General features: G+C 39.1%; 1 protein-coding gene and 1 pseudogene across 1 annotated transcript in view; one reads left to right on the top strand and one right to left on the bottom strand.

The window, feature by feature from the left end:
* Positions 1-10,736, bottom strand: part of LOC122236262 (ankyrin repeat domain-containing protein 26-like) — a 43,686-nt gene extending 32,950 nt beyond the window's left edge. Inside the window, exons 1-4 of the mRNA XM_042977126.1 lie at positions 10,577-10,736; positions 6,058-6,271; positions 4,035-4,218; positions 1,006-1,962 (exon numbers count right to left, since the gene is read on the bottom strand). Of these exons, the coding sequence (XP_042833060.1) occupies positions 1,006-1,962; positions 4,035-4,218; positions 6,058-6,167 (1,251 nt within the window). The 5' untranslated portion in view covers positions 6,168-6,271; positions 10,577-10,736. The remainder of the gene's footprint in view (positions 1-1,005; positions 1,963-4,034; positions 4,219-6,057; positions 6,272-10,576) is intronic.
* On the top strand, positions 9,944-12,630 carry LOC122236261 (annotated as a pseudogene).
* The last annotated feature ends 3,042 nt before the right edge of the window (positions 12,631-15,672 follow it).

Genomic DNA, 15,672 nt, shown 5'->3' with positions numbered 1-15,672 from the left:
AAGCAAGAATCCTGCAACCCCTCCTTGGTCTGAAAATGGAGATCCAATGCCAAATTAATAAATCACAGAGAGATACAATTCTCTTTGTACTGGACAAACTTATGCCCACATGACAGTAACTGAGCTTCGAAATGAGCAAATTATTTGTAAAAATATTTAAAATAAGTTATAAACAGCAGTGGGAAGATTACTCAAACATGGCTTTCCTGACACTCACCACAGTTGTCCCAAATTATGATTTAGTGAAAAGTAGATACCTTTAAAGAATTAGGAGGTTGTAGGAACACATGATTTGAGACTGAAAATTGAAATTTATGTGAATAAAAATAAAATCATACCAACTTAAAATGTATAAAAAGCTACCAAAGGAAAAGTACTACCAGAAAGAGCACCTACACTTCATTTCATCTGGGAAATCTGAAGTGACTGTCCAGTTAACTCAATTAATTGAATCTAAGTTTCAAAATACTCATTTTACCTTTCAGCATTTTCAGTTACCAGCTCACCACAGTAATAAAATGCGGTGGCAAAGATTACAATTATTATTGTAGGGGTGCCTGGGTGGCTTTCTCGATTAAGCAAGCAACTCTTGATTTCGGCTCAGGTCATGAATCTCACAGCTCCTGACTTTGAGAGTCCTGTGTCGGGCTCCACGCTGGCAGTGCAGAGCCTCCTTGGCATTCTCTCTCTCTGCCCCTCCCCAGCTCATGTTCTCTCTCCGACTCTCTCTCAAAAGAAACTTAAAAAAAATATTTTTATAGCAGTATAAGACTAGTAACAGTGTATAACTTAACCTCTTAAAGTTTCATAGGTGACATAGTATCTGTACTCAAATCAAAACACCTCTCAGGTCTAATTTTTATTTGCTGCATACGAGTTATGCTTTTTGTTGATTTATAGTCTTTTTTTTAATATTCAACTAGATTCACAAGTCAGCCATCATCAAATATTACCTGAGTTTTCTTTCTGGAAATCTGAAAAATTTTTATCTTTCTGGATACTTACTTTTAATTTTGCTTTCTCATTTTTATACTTATATATTCTTTCTTTTAAGTGTTTACATTCATCAATTAACTCTTTATTTCTTTCTCCCAGCATAAGACCTTGTTCTCCACGTTTAGCTTTAAGGTTTTTTTGGATATTCTGAAACGGGTCTTGGATATTAATCCCTAGCTTTTCTTTACTGTCAGCTTCGTTGTGAGCATCATCTAGTTGCTGTCTAAGCAACATATTTTCACTTTGTAGTTGAGATAACCTTTCCTCGAAGGATTCCTGCTTTGCAATGTAGTTATCCACTTTACTTTGTTCCTTCTGATACATGTGTTCAATTTCCATCTTCTGGCATTGTGTTTGGCTTAGGTCCCTTTGTACACATTCTAAAAGTAAAGTCTTTTCTCGGAGAGCATCTTTTATGTGACGGAGCTCAATTTCCAGGGCATTGAATTTACTTTCATCTTGAGAAAGTTGCCGAGAAAGAACTTCATTGTTATCTTGTAGTTTAGACACATCAAAATTCATCTTGTCCTGTAAGTGAAACCATTCATCTCTTGCTCTCTGGAAAGCAAGTTCTAGGTCTCTTCTTGATGTCTGACTCTGATCATGATCGTGTACAGCAGTAGCCAGTCTAGCACGGTATGATTCAACTTCTGCTTCCAGGCTCTCTTTGTTTTGTTTTTCATTCTCCAGTTTAGACTTTAGCATCGTAATCTCAGCAGTCAGAACATTAAGCTGTCCACTATATCGGAATATTGTTTTTGATAATGTTTCCTCATTCTGTTTTATGGTCTTTTGAAGGTTGTCATTCTTTTCCTTTACACTTTCAATGTCTTCACAATATTTCATTTCCTTTCTCTGGTTCTGATTTTTTATGGTGTCTCTTTCCAGTCTTAGCATGGCGATTTCATCCTGCAACATGTAGTTTTCATGCAACAGATCTTGTATTTTCTCACGACTATCAGAAAGCTAGGTAAAACAAAGGACATTTTCAGATCACATTCAATAAAATGACATTATCATGCTTTTCTTTGAAATTAAAGCATAATCTATGTTTAAACAATGAAAAGGTTACAGGAGGTGCCAGGGTGGCTCAGTTGGTTAAGTGTCTGACTCTTGATTTTGGCTCAGGGAATGATCTCACATTCTGTGGGTTCAAGCCCCACGTCAGGCTCTGTGCTGACAGTCAGGAGCCTGCTCAGGATTCTCGCTCTCCCTCTCCCTGCCCCTCCTCTGCTTGCGTTCTCTCTCTCTCTCTAATGAAAAAAGACTCATAGGAAGGAAGGAAGGAAGGAAGGAAGGAAGGAAGGAAGGAAGAAAGAAAGATTACAGTAAGTGAATATCCAACTGGAAAAAAATGAAGTTGGCTCCAAATCTCAAATTTTATACAAGCATAAGTTCCCAAAAGTTCAGAACTTTAACTGAAGATAATGAAGGCATAAAAGTAAAAAAGAATTCGTGACAAGTTTTCAGAATCTCAGAATTGGAAAAGCCTTTCTCTGATTTACAACAAACCAGAAGGCCTGAAATAAAAGATTAATAACTCTGACTACACTTAAAAATTGAGTTTACAGTAGATATCAAAAACACAGCTACCCCACAGTAAAATCGTTAGCTCTGCATCTACTTGGACAGATTACATTTCCTAAAATTCTTTTCTTCCTGAGAATATTTCATAGATATCTACTTTGCTAACATTTCTATAGTCAGTTATAAGAAGAGATCTATTGATAACTGACAAATCTAGGCAATGTATTATAATATAAACACTTCTCCATATATCAAAGAACTCATTTGGTTATCACAATTCTAGAATGGAGAGATTAAAACGGTGAGCTGCAGGACTCTCCCCAGGTCTTCTCACTCCACAACTAGTGCTCTTGCACCAACCACTGCTACTTCTCTAGTGTAAATACACAAATATGAAAGAAGTCTTGGATTTCAAACTGCTGACAGGAAATAAGGTGAAATTTATACATCTCTTAGAAAATCATGAAATTATTTACTGCTGCAATACCTTGTATTTCCTCTTCATGTTGAAAATAGTAATAAATATAAAAGAGGGGAGAGACACTCCACTATTTTATTAGGAATAAAATACCTATCAATAAATTGTCATCAAGTGTATACTGTAGCATACCATTGTTTTCAAAAGTTCCTTGTAATGAAAGAGGATGCTACTTGAAGCAAACTGTTACTTTTCTCAAAAGTAGGAGACTTGATACCGAAAATATGATCTGGGAACTGGCTATATTCATCCTCCTGTCCATTAGCGGAAGTGTTCAACTGATCTATTAATATATCAAGGCAGTGAAGTAACTGTTCAAAACCAAAACACATGTTGCTAGTAGCAATAGTTTTGAGATTAGGGAAAGCTCATCGATTCCTACAGAAAGTAATAAAAGCCTCTCCTTTGGGTGAGGACATTATGAATGTCACTAGTTGTTGCAGACAAATGCATTTAATCAAGAATATTATTTTATCCGATGAAACAAAAATGCCACCGTCCCCCATGCCCCTCCCCAAAAATATATGTGCTCTTAAAACCCTCTGTAGTTTCCATGATGTACAGTGTTGGGTTTTTAAAATTTATATATACATACATGGAGAAAAAGTAATAATAATTAAAAAATAGAATGTATACAAATACATACACACATGTACTTCAAAATGACTAAAGAAGATATTTCAGAATTCGTTTTCTTATGAGCCATTTCTAGCACCTTTTGCTTGTAAAAGTGATTGTTTAGCCTTCCATCTTGTAATACTCTGGCCACTGGAGAGAGTTGCCACTGTCACTGCGCTTTTCTACAACCTGGAGATACATTTCATCACGATTTTGGTCTCATACCGTTAAAAAAAAAGTCAAAAGCTGAAGAGGAAAGCTTTAAACAAATGTTCCAAGGAACATGATCCCATGTTTTAATTTATTTTAAACCTAAATAATATATATTGAATCAAAGGGATACCATAAAATATACGTATAATACACTATATAATATTGATGGAAATATACAATTTTTTATCAAAAACTAATTTACCTGATTCAAATTATCTTTTGCGGCCTTCAATTCCATGTTTAGTGTTCTAAGAGTGAGTTCAAATTCTTGTTTTGCTTCAACTTCTTCCTTATATTGGTCTTCTATTCTTCTTAACTTCTCCCTAATTTTTTCATACAACATATCAGCATTTCTTCTTTTTTCTTCCTCTTGTTTTAAAGTAAATCTGCAATTAAATGTGCTTATTTTAAAATTTGTTTTGATAGAAATAAAAATTTCCTCTTATGATCTGGTTCCACATATGTTGGCTTACTGTCCAAATGAAATTTCTATGTTCTCAAGTTTTTTTTTTTCCTTTCTAGGGCTCATGATTTAATTTGTCACTTCAATCTCTTCCAAAACATATATACCATTGGAAAGAAGCAAGGACAAAGCATTATGCAACTTAGTTACTTTTAGTCAGTAATAACTCTGGTAGATGTTGTAGGAAAGAAGTTTGAAATTATTCAAGAAAGTGAGAGTTGAAAATTACCCCTTTTCCCACAGGTATAATTATTCCTCCACAGGACAGATAATTCAGTTACTCATTAAAAAGAGAAGTTGCTGTTTATAAACAAGTTTATCAATTCACTGGAAATACAATTTCCACTTGACGAAACATTACAGGTACCTCCAAAAACGATGTGCAGTGTAAGAGAGCATCTGCAGATGTTGTTTACACAACATACCCATGCAGATTACTGTCATCCAAGTCTAGGCTAGCAAGTCTAATATCTGTTGCCCTATACATTTTGTTTCTTCTTCCCAACACTTGCAACTTACCTTGTTGATGATTACCTACTTTATGAATCACTTAAAAATCCCTTCTAGAACAACACAGGATACATATCAATTAAGTAAACAATAGAGAGTAATATGAGCTTTCAGCATACACTTTTGAATTAATTTTATCTACTTATGACAGAGATGTTGGAAAAACTTATCAGTAATCACTTTCCGTATTACTTTTTTTAAAAATGTTTATTCATTTTTGAGAGAGAAAGGGAGAGCCCATGCAAACACAGGAGGGGCAGAGAGAGAGAGAGAGAGAGGGAGACAGAAAATCCAAAGTGGGCTCTGCACTGACAGCAGAGAGCTCAATGCGGGGCTCGAACTCACGAACCCTGAGATCATGACCTCAGCCAAAGTCAGACGCTTGAATGACTGAGCCACCCAGGCACCCCCATTTTCCTTTGTTTAAATTTTTTCTTGAGGGAGAGATGACACAAGTGAACGAGGGCAGAGAGAGAGAAAGAGAGACAGAATCCCACGAGGGGCAGAGAGCGAAGGAGAGACAGAGAGAGAGAGAGAGAGAAGAGGGGCTCCCCCGAAGTGGGGCTCGTGCTCACCCCAAGCAGGGCTTGAGCCCACCCAAAGCTGGGCTCAAACTCACGAGATCATCACCTGAGCCGAAGCCAGATGCTTAACCAACTGAGCCACCCAGGCACCTCCACTTTACCTTTTAACCCCTGCATGTTAAGAATCTAATGGAATCAATTTTCGGGAATTTTACTGTCTTGAGAAAAATGACCATTTTATACTCTGTTGGTAGGTACAGAAATTAATATAAGGTTTCCTGAGAACAATTTAAAAATATGGATCAAAGACCTTTTTTAAAATTTTTATACTTTAACCAAATTATATTACATTGAAGAATTTATTCCAAGTAACCAGAAATGCAGAAACAGATTTATATAAAAGACATTCTTGACAGCACTAATTAAAATACAGAAAGATGAAAAACAAGCAGAATTCAATCGGTTAAATAATGATGTTTCTTGGACTATGGTGGACTTTTCCATGGCCATTAAAATTGTGATTTGGAATAGACATTAAATTATTAGAAGTATTCACTGTTAAGAACGTGCTGTGTTATTTCCAAGAATCTCACACTTCACAACACTAAAGAAGGTTTCTTTCCTGGAAAATCCTATAAGGTTAAGTTTGCAGTTACAAAACTGCCCCTACACATCTGTCGTACAAAAGTAAAGAGTTCAAATATTTCTTTAAAACCGAGATGCTATACCTCAAACTGCATACTTCATGTTCCCATTCCACTTTTTGATGCTCTAACCGTGATATCACGTCTTTGGCTTCTCGTAGCTCGTTTTGTAGTGCACTAACCGTTTTTTCCATTTTTTTAATTTTTCCGGTAAGTAGTTTACAGTGATTTTTGTTACGTTTCTTTAATCTTTCATAGGAAACAAGTATATTTTGGATATTTAAGAAGCCAGCAGAATCTGCATCAGAGGAGAAACAGAAACAGAAATAAAATATATGAGTACTTCTTGCATATACAGGACGGTGCATCTTCAATTCACTCATCCACACGTTGAATAAATATATACCTTCAATGGAAGACATTATAGTCAGCTCTACAGATACACTAGAGAAGACCCCTGGTTCTCGATTAGCTTAAAGTTTAGTGAAGGAGAAAGACAACTCAAATGATAAGTCTAAATTCAGATAGTTCCTATTAGAAAACAGAGTTTTGTGATCATAACTTGATCCAGATTGGGCCCAAGAAAGATAGATTTCCCTGAAGAAGAGGTAACTATACTGAGGAATGAAGGATGAGCAGGAGGCAATTAAGCAAAGGAGGAAGACAAGCACTCTCGACAGTCTAGAGCATGTGCCGAAGTTCCACTGTAACCTGCTTCTGGCCGACATGGAGTAACACGTACTGATTGATCTTCCTACCTGAAGCAGGCAAAACCAAAACAGACAAATTAGAATCTTAACATGATTTTCAAGACACAGAACTTCAGACAATGAAGGACAATGATCCCTGAAAACAAAACACGTTAGCCTAACACATGCCCAAGCTCACTGCCTTGAGAGAGTTTTCAGGCTACGACCCAGGAGACATAAATGATTTAAATAGACTCCACCAGACTCCTTGAGTCGAGGTGACGAAACTGAGAGTCTCGTGAATTCAAGGCACATAGAGATGACAGGTCAGCATCCAGGAGAGGAGAAAGCAGAACACAGAAAGAACCCTGGACATCTGCAGAGGGTCCCCTTTGGCTACTCAGCAGAGTAACAACCAATGCATACATGGAAGGAAGTCATCAAGGGAAAAAAATCTGAAAAGATAGAGGAAACACTGCCTGGTGCTCCCACAGCACTAGAGACAGTATCTATTCACATTAGCTAGGATAGAAAAACTCATAATTTGCTTTAGGCTGATCACCTCTTTGGATTCATCCAATAATTCGTAATAGCAACACTAAAGGATCCATCTGTTTGTAAGTAACCTAACTATATCTCCAAACAAAGCATGAAAAGATAACTAGAGGCATAGAAGCTACTGTTTTAAAAACCAAATAGCACTTACAGAGATGTGAATTATGTTAGACATGAACAATACGATGGACAGGAATAAACACATGTTAGACATCACAAAACAAAAGACTGAAGTTTAACATTGGAAACCTGGAAGAAAACTTCAAGGGGGAAATACACAATTGCCCAAAGAGGCAGGGGAAAGGGACAGGGAAAAAAATGGCCCAAATATTCCTAAACCTCATGAAAACGATAATCCCACCAACCCAGGAAGGATCTGTCTAGGAAAGAAGAAATGGAAGTCAACTCTTGTAATTTTCCTAAACTATATACGATGTGGTATAACATTAATGGAAGCTAGACTGTGTTGTTTAACCCACAGACTATAAAACCTAAACCAACCACCACAATAGCAAAACTGAAAAGTTCTAGCTAGGAAACCTAAATAAATAAGTGAATAAGTGAATAAATAAATAAATAAATAAATAAGAAATGGATAAAACTGAATCATAAGAATGACTCGATTAAAAGAAAGCGGAAAAAGAAGAGAACAGGAACAAGGAGCAGATAGGACAAATGCAAATGCATTCAAACAGCATGATGACAGATTCAAATCAAACAAATGCAAATCAAACAGCATGATGACAGATTCAAATCAACTATATCAATAACCACAGCAAATGAAAACGGTCTAAAAGCCTCAACTAAGACGCAGAGTGTCAGAATGGATAAAAAAGGAAGACTCAGCTATATGCTACCTATACAAAATGCACTTAAAATGTCAAGACGGAAATTTGTTCAAAAGGCAGAAATATGATATAGCACACTAACACTTGACCAAAGAAGGCTGAGCTAGAGTGGCTATATGAATACCAGACAAAACAGTTTCAAAACAAAAAATTATTACCAGCAATAAACAACAGGTCATTGTATAATCATAAAAGGGTCAATGAATAGCAATCTTAAATGTTCATGGCTCTGTTAATAGCTTCAAAGTACCTGGAGCAAAAATTGATAGAACTGAAAAGCGAAATAGGCCAATTCACAATTATAGTCTGATATTTCAATAGGCACAACATCAGCAAGGACACAGTAGACTTGACCACCACAATTCTTCCCAAGGATCCATGGAACACTTTCCAAAAGAGACTATACTCTGGGTCATAAAATAAATCTTAATAAAAGGAAGAAGAGGCCTGAAGTCATAAAAGTGTGTCCCCTGACCACAAAGCAATCAAATCAGAAATCAAGAACAAAAATATCTCTGGAAAATACTCAACTATTTGCGAACTACACAACACATCGAAATATCCCCTGGGTCAAAGAAGTAATGAAAAGAGAACAAAATTAGAAAGGATTCTGAACTGAATGAGAATGAAACCACAGTAGAATTTGTAGAGTCCTGCTTTAGTAGCACTCACATGAAGACTGATGGCACTGAATGTATACATTAAAAAAGAAGAGGGAAGTGCGATGCTCCTTGCTGCCTTTGTGGCTCCTCCGCTGCTTCCCAGGCGCCCCTCCCCACCCTGCCCCTGTGGCAGCTGGAGAGCTAGAACTTTGTTCACCTGCCCACAGAGCTGGCTTTCAGCCTGGTGGGGGCGGGGTGCGCCACCTGCCCGGAATTGAAGGTGGGGGAGTAGCTGCAGGAGGCGACCACCCTACCCTGAGGTGGGCAGGGGACGGACCCCCCCGCCCCCCACTCCACCAGGCCCCGCCACCCCCCCACCACTCCCCACCCCCACCACCCCGCCAGCGCCAACGCCCGCCCCCGCCACCCTCCCCGCTTCTGCTGGAGCCCAGGCGGCGACAGTGGCAGAGGCATGGGCCCTTCTGGAAGGGAGAGCCCAATGTCTGTGCACCTGTCTCCCCTCCCTTCCTCTCCACCCCTGCCATGGGTTTTGTGTTCTAGCTCCCATCTTTTTCTGATTACCTACATCATCACCCTTCTTCCAGCCGGCCTCGTTTCCCAGCTTCTTGCCACAGTTTCTCTCACTTAAGCCTCAGTTACTCAGGCTCTTTTTACCCTAGTCCTGCCAGAGACTTCGCACAACCAGCAGCACTTAATAGTCTCTTTCATGGGATGTCCCCGTCCTTCCCCTCTCCCCACATCCTATTCGGGGCTGATGGCAGCCAGGAACCCTTCCTATTGCGTTTACCGGCAGTTTCCACCTGGCCCTGAGGCTTGGCGCAGATCAAGTCCACCACGCCCACGCCCACGCCGCGAAGGACCCCTAGGAGAACCACTTGTCCCATGGTGGTATTGGACAAGATGTTCTCTGTTTTCCTGGGGTTGTTTATTTTAGTCTGAATACTTGTTACTCTCCACCGCTATACTTTACAAAGGTATGTTCTGGTTGCATGACAAGGAGTTAGAAATGAGCCAGAGACCATTTGCAGGCAAGGAGAAGACTTCGACATTTAGGATTAAAGGAAGAAAGGAGAAACAGAATGTTAAGAAGGTTAGATTTCTCAAAGTATTTTGATATCTTTTGTGATCTGAGGAAGTGCAGATTACTGACCCTACACAGATTGACACTTTGGGAGAAAATTTCATGATGCTTGATTCGCTCTTGGAGTAACGTAAACACAAGTTCTCAAACCTGCATATTCTCTCAGCTGGAACCAGCTGTATATCTGAATGTTCACTTCCATCAGAACTTGTATAAGAGAAAGAATGGGAGTCTGGTTCAACAAAAATGACTACGTCCGGGACCTGAAAAGGGTCATTCTGGTTCCTAATAGTGTATATGGACATTTTAGTGGGCACAGATTGGGATTTTTACAGTTTACTTGGAGTATCCAGCACTGCAAGCAGTAGAGAAATAAGACAAGCTTTCATGAAATTGGCATTGAAGCTACATCCTGATTAAAAAAAGAAAAAAAAAACCACAAATAACCGGGGGCGCCTGGGTGGCTCAATCAGAGCGTCCACCTCCTGCTCACTCGGGTCATGATCTCACAGGTCGTGGGTTGGAGCCCCGCGTCCTGCTCTGTGCTGATGCCTTGGAGCCAGGGGCCTGCTTTGGATTCTGTGTCTCCGTCTCTCTCTGCCCCAACCCACTTGCATTCCGTCTCTGCCTCTCTCAAAAGTAAATAAACATTAAAAAAATAATAAATAAATAAATAAATCAACCAAACAAACAAATGAATAACCCTAAAGTACGGAGTGATTTTTCAAAAATAAATAGAGCATATGAGGTACTCAAAGATGAAGATCTGTGGGAAAAGTATGACAAATATGGAGAAAAGGGACTTACAGATAATCCAGAAAATGGCCCGTATGAAAGCTGGGATTATGGTTGTTATGACTTTGGTATTTATGACGATGATCCTGAAAGCAGAACATTGGATAGAAGAGAAGTGGAGGCTGCTGTTAATTCTGGAGAACTGTGGTTTGTGAACTTTTACTCCCCAGGATGTTCACACTGCCATGAATTAGCTCCCACATGGAGAGACTGTGCTACAGAAGTAGATGGATTACTTCGAATTGGTGCTGTTAACTGTGGTGATGATAGACTGCTTTGCCGAATGAAAGGAGTCAACGGATCTCCCAGCCTCTTCCCTTTCAGGTCTGGAATGGCCACAGTGAAATATCACGGTGACAGATCAAAGGAAAGTTTGGTGAGTTTAGCCATGCAGCGTGTTAGAAGCACAGTGACGGAATTATGGACAGGAAATTTTGTTCACTCCATAGAAACTGCTTTTGCTGCTGGCATTGGTCGGCTGATCATTTTTTGTTGCAAAGGAGGAGATTGTTTAACTTCATAGACACGACTCAGGCTCAGGGGCATGTTGGATAGTGTTGTTAATGTAGGACGGATGGACTGTGCCACCCAGGACAAACTGTGTAAAAGTTTGGTATTATGACAAGTATTACTGCCTATTTTCCTCCTGGCGCCACATTAAATAACAGAGAGAAAAGCAGCGTTTTGTTCCTTAATTCATTGGATGCTAGAGAAATATATTTGGAAATCGTGCATCGTCTTCCAGATTTTGAACTGCTTTCGGCAAATACACTAACGGGTCGATTGGCTCGTCATTGGTGGCTCTTATTGTTTAGTTTTGGAAAACATGAAAATTCAAGTGATCCTGAGTTGAAGAAACTCAAAACTCTACTCCAAAGTGAACATATTCAAGTTGGCAAGGCTGACTGTGCCTCTGCACCAGACATCTGTAGTAATCTCTCTGTATTTCAGCCATGTCTAGCAGTATTTAAAGGACAAGGAAGCAAAGAATATGAAATTCATCACGGAAAGAAGATTCTATATGATATACTGGCCTTTGCCAAAGAAAGTGGTAATTCTCATGTTGCCACGCCTGGACCTCAAATTTTTCCTGCCGATGACAAGGAACCGTGGCTTGTTGATTTGTTTGTGCCATGTTGTCCACCATGTCGAGCTTTATTGCCAGAGTTACAAAAAGCCTCAAAGCATCTGTGTGGTCAGCTTACGTTTGGTACACTAGATTGTACGGTTCACGAGGGACCCTGTAACACATAAAGCATTCAGGCGGATCCAACAACAGTGGTATTGAACCAATCCAAGGTTCATGAATATGAAAGACATCACTCTGCTGAACAACAGATCTTGGAATTCATAGAGGATCTTAGGACTCCTTCAGTGATCTCCCTGACGCCCACCACTTCCAATGAACTAGTTAAACAAAGAAAACATGATGAAGTCTGGATGGTTGACTTCTACTCCCCATGGTGTCATCCATGTCAAGGCCTAATGCCACAATGGAAAAGAATGGCCCGGACACTAACTGGACAGTTACTGTGGGCAGTATAGACTGCCAACAGTATCGTTCTTTTTGTGCCCAAGAAAATGTTCAGGGATACCCTGAGATAAGATTTTTCCCCCCAAACCAAATAAAGCTTTTAAGTATCACAGTTACAATGGTTAGAAGAGAGACTTGGCGTCTAGGATTTCTACCTCAAGCATCCACAGATCTAATGCCTCAGAATTTCGATGAAAAAGTTATGCAAGGGAAAAATCACCGGGGGATTGAATTCTATGCTCCTTGGTGTGGACCTTGCCAAAATTTTGCTCCCGAGTTTGAGCTCTTGGCTAGGATGATGAAAGGAAAAGTGAAAGCTAGAAAAGTTGACTGTCAGGCTTACGCTCAAACATGCCAGAAAGCTGGCATCAGAGCCTATCCAACTGTTAAATGCTATCCCTACGCAAAAGCAAAGAGAAACATTTGGGGAGAGCAAATAGATGCCAGAGATGCAAAAGCGATCGCTGCCTTAATATATGAAAAACTGAAAAATCTCCACACTCATGGAAAGAGAGATAAGGATGAACTTTAATGATGTGAAGATGAAGAAAAAAGAGAAAAGGAATTCTAACACATGACATCAGAGGATCAACTTTGTAGGATGTTGCTACATTCTGGGTCGGAATAAAGGAACATTATCTCAGAAGTGGAATCGCACCATCTGAATTCTGTACAACATTGGTATAAATGAAGGGTCTGCAAGCTTTTTCTGTGAAAGGCCAAACTGTAAATATTTTAGGCTTTGTAGACCATGTACATTTGTCACATAGTCCTTTGTTTTTGCTTTGTTTACAAGCCTTTAAAAAGTCTGAAAACTTTTCTTGGCTCAGGGCCATACACAAACAGGCCAAGCCACATTCAGTCCATGGGCCATAGATTGCTAAGCCCTGGAAATGATACTAAAACTGCCTGGCTCAAACAGGAGCCTGCTCTGTCATGTACATATACGTCTAGGGTCTATTCCTTAAAGTTTTGTGGCTGGCCTGAAAGGAAATAACTTGGTATTTAGTTACCTGTCTTAAAAATTGTGTGAAATGGCCACCATGTGGCCAGCAGATACCTGATTTTCATGCTGTATTTTAGTGAAGAGATTTTCTTCTTCTTTCTTTCTAAAGGTTGAAGAACTGAATTTAATTTTTCACAATTGAGAAAAATTTTGGTAACATAACTCCAATAGATTTCTACAGCATCTGGAAGAAGAAGGAGAAGAAAGAAGAAGAAGAAGAAGAAGAAGAAGAAGAAGAAGAAGAAGAAGAATGGGAGGGGGACGAAGAAGGAGAGGAAGAAGAGGAAGAAGAAGAAGAGGATGAGGAAGAAGAGAGGTCTGTTGGTTCCACCTTTAGAAACTAGAAAAAGAAAACAAATTAAAGCCAACCAAGCAGACAAAAGGAACTAATAAAACTCAAAGACAAAATCACATGAAAGAAAGCAGAAAAATGATAGAGAATAACCGATGAAACTAAATGCTTTCAGGAGGTGAAAAAAGGGATAAATTTCTACCAAGACTGATCCTGAAATGAAGAGAAACAAAGGAAATATTAACAATATATGAGAAATTAGTAATGTACCATTACTAGAGATTCACAGATACTAAAAAAATAACAAAGTAATATTATGAACTTTATATAATTAATTCGACAACTCAGATGCAGTGGGTAAATCCCGTGGAAGACAGAAATTAGCAAAGCTCAATCAAGAATAAGGGGTACCTGGCTGGCTCAGTTGGTAGAGCATGTGACTCTTGATCTCTGGATTGTGAGTTCAAGCCCCATGTTGGGTATAAAGATTGCTTAAAAATAAAATAAAGTAAAATGAAATGAAATGAAATGAAATAAAAAATAGAATAAAGGAAAAAAAAGAATAGATTAGCTAACTAACTCTATAACTATAAAAGAAACTAAAGTCTTAGTTAAAGATCTTTCCACACAAAACAATTCCAGGGCCACGTGGCTACTCTGGTAAATTCAACCAACATTTTAGGAACAGATGTCATCTATTCTACACAAAGTCTCCCCCAAAAATGGAGGGGAGAAATATTTCTCCCCTCATTCTATAATGCTAGCATTACCTGAAACCAAAACTAGACAAAGATACTATAAGAAAGAAAATTCTGTCATAAACATGGGAGTAAAATTTCTGAAGAAACCATCCACAAATCAAATCTAACACTACATTAAAGAGGGGGTGAGTCAGCATGACAGAGAAGTAGGGGGACGTGAAATTACCGCATCCCTCAAACACAGCAGTGAGGCAAGAAGATGTGGAAATATAGGAATCCGGGCTACAGAGTGACATAAACATCTCCAGGGGCCCAGGGGGACAACTTGCCAGGTCATGGAGATTTTTAATCTATATTTTCTGCACCTCTTCTGTATCTCCTTCTTCTTTACTTTTCTCTCTCTCTCTCTCTCTCTCTCTCTCTCTCTCTCTCTCTCTCTCTGTGTGTGTGTGTTTGTGTGTCTCTCTCTTCCCTCCTTGGATTAAGTTGTATAGTTTCTCTGATTCTCTGCCTGGTCAATTTTTTGTCTTCTTCTCTTTTCCCTTGCCCCTGTCATTTCTCCCTTTGTATGGGATAAGACATCTTCCATCACCACCGCCCCCCCCCTCTTTAAATTCTTTTCCAAGGTTACATTATGAAGAAATCTAAGCACACCTAGTGGAATGGCCAACCCACCAATAGGAGTAGGGAAATAAAGCAACCAGAGTCACAACAACAGAGAGTATGAAACACACTCCAAAAATACCTGTTGAAGGGCCAGGCCCTGGACAGTGTATGACCCCTTTTTAAAATAGTAGTGCTTTCAGGTGCAGGACACATGACAAGTAGGAAAACACATAAAGTACTGAACACTGATGAAATGGAAGAATTCTCATCAAAAGAAACTCCAGGAAGAAATGACAGCTAGAGAACTGCTCAAAACAGATATAGACAATAAATATATTGGTTCAAGAATTTAGAATAATAGTTGTAAGATTAACAGCTGAGTTTACAAAAAAGCATAGAAGACAGCAGAGAATCTATTGCTGCAGGGATCAAGGAACTAAGAAATAGTCACAACAATTAAGAAATATTGGAAATAAGATGCAAAATAAACTAGATGCAGTAATGGCAAGGATGGAGGAAACAGAGGGGAGAATAAGTGACATAGAGGATGAAATTATGGAAAATGATGAAGCCAAGAAAAAGGGTGATAAGAAAATATTAGACCATGAGGGGAGTATTAGAAAACTAAGTGATTCAATGAAATGTAATAATATCCATATCATCAAAGTTCCAGCATAAGAGAGAGAGAAAAGGGCAGAAGGTTTACTTGAACAAACTATAGGTGACAACTTCCTTAATCTGGAGAAGGAAGCAGACATCCAAATCCAGCAGGCACAGACAACTCCCTTCAGATTCAACAGGAATAGGTCTTCTCCACAGCATATCATAGTGAAACTGGCAAGTTACAAAGAGAAAGAGAGAATTCTGAAAGCAGCAAGGGACAAACGGGCCTTAACATACAAGGGTAGACACATATGGGTAGTAGCAGACCTGTCCACTGAAACTTGGCAGGCCAGGAGGGGATGGTAG

Source organism: Panthera tigris (genome assembly GCF_018350195.1).
Source record: "Panthera tigris isolate Pti1 chromosome D3 unlocalized genomic scaffold, P.tigris_Pti1_mat1.1 chrD3_random_Un_scaffold_109, whole genome shotgun sequence".
Classification (NCBI taxonomy): domain Eukaryota; kingdom Metazoa; phylum Chordata; class Mammalia; order Carnivora; family Felidae; genus Panthera; species Panthera tigris.
Note: the sequence above shows the minus strand (reverse complement) of the source record. Positions and strands in the feature narration are given on the sequence as shown.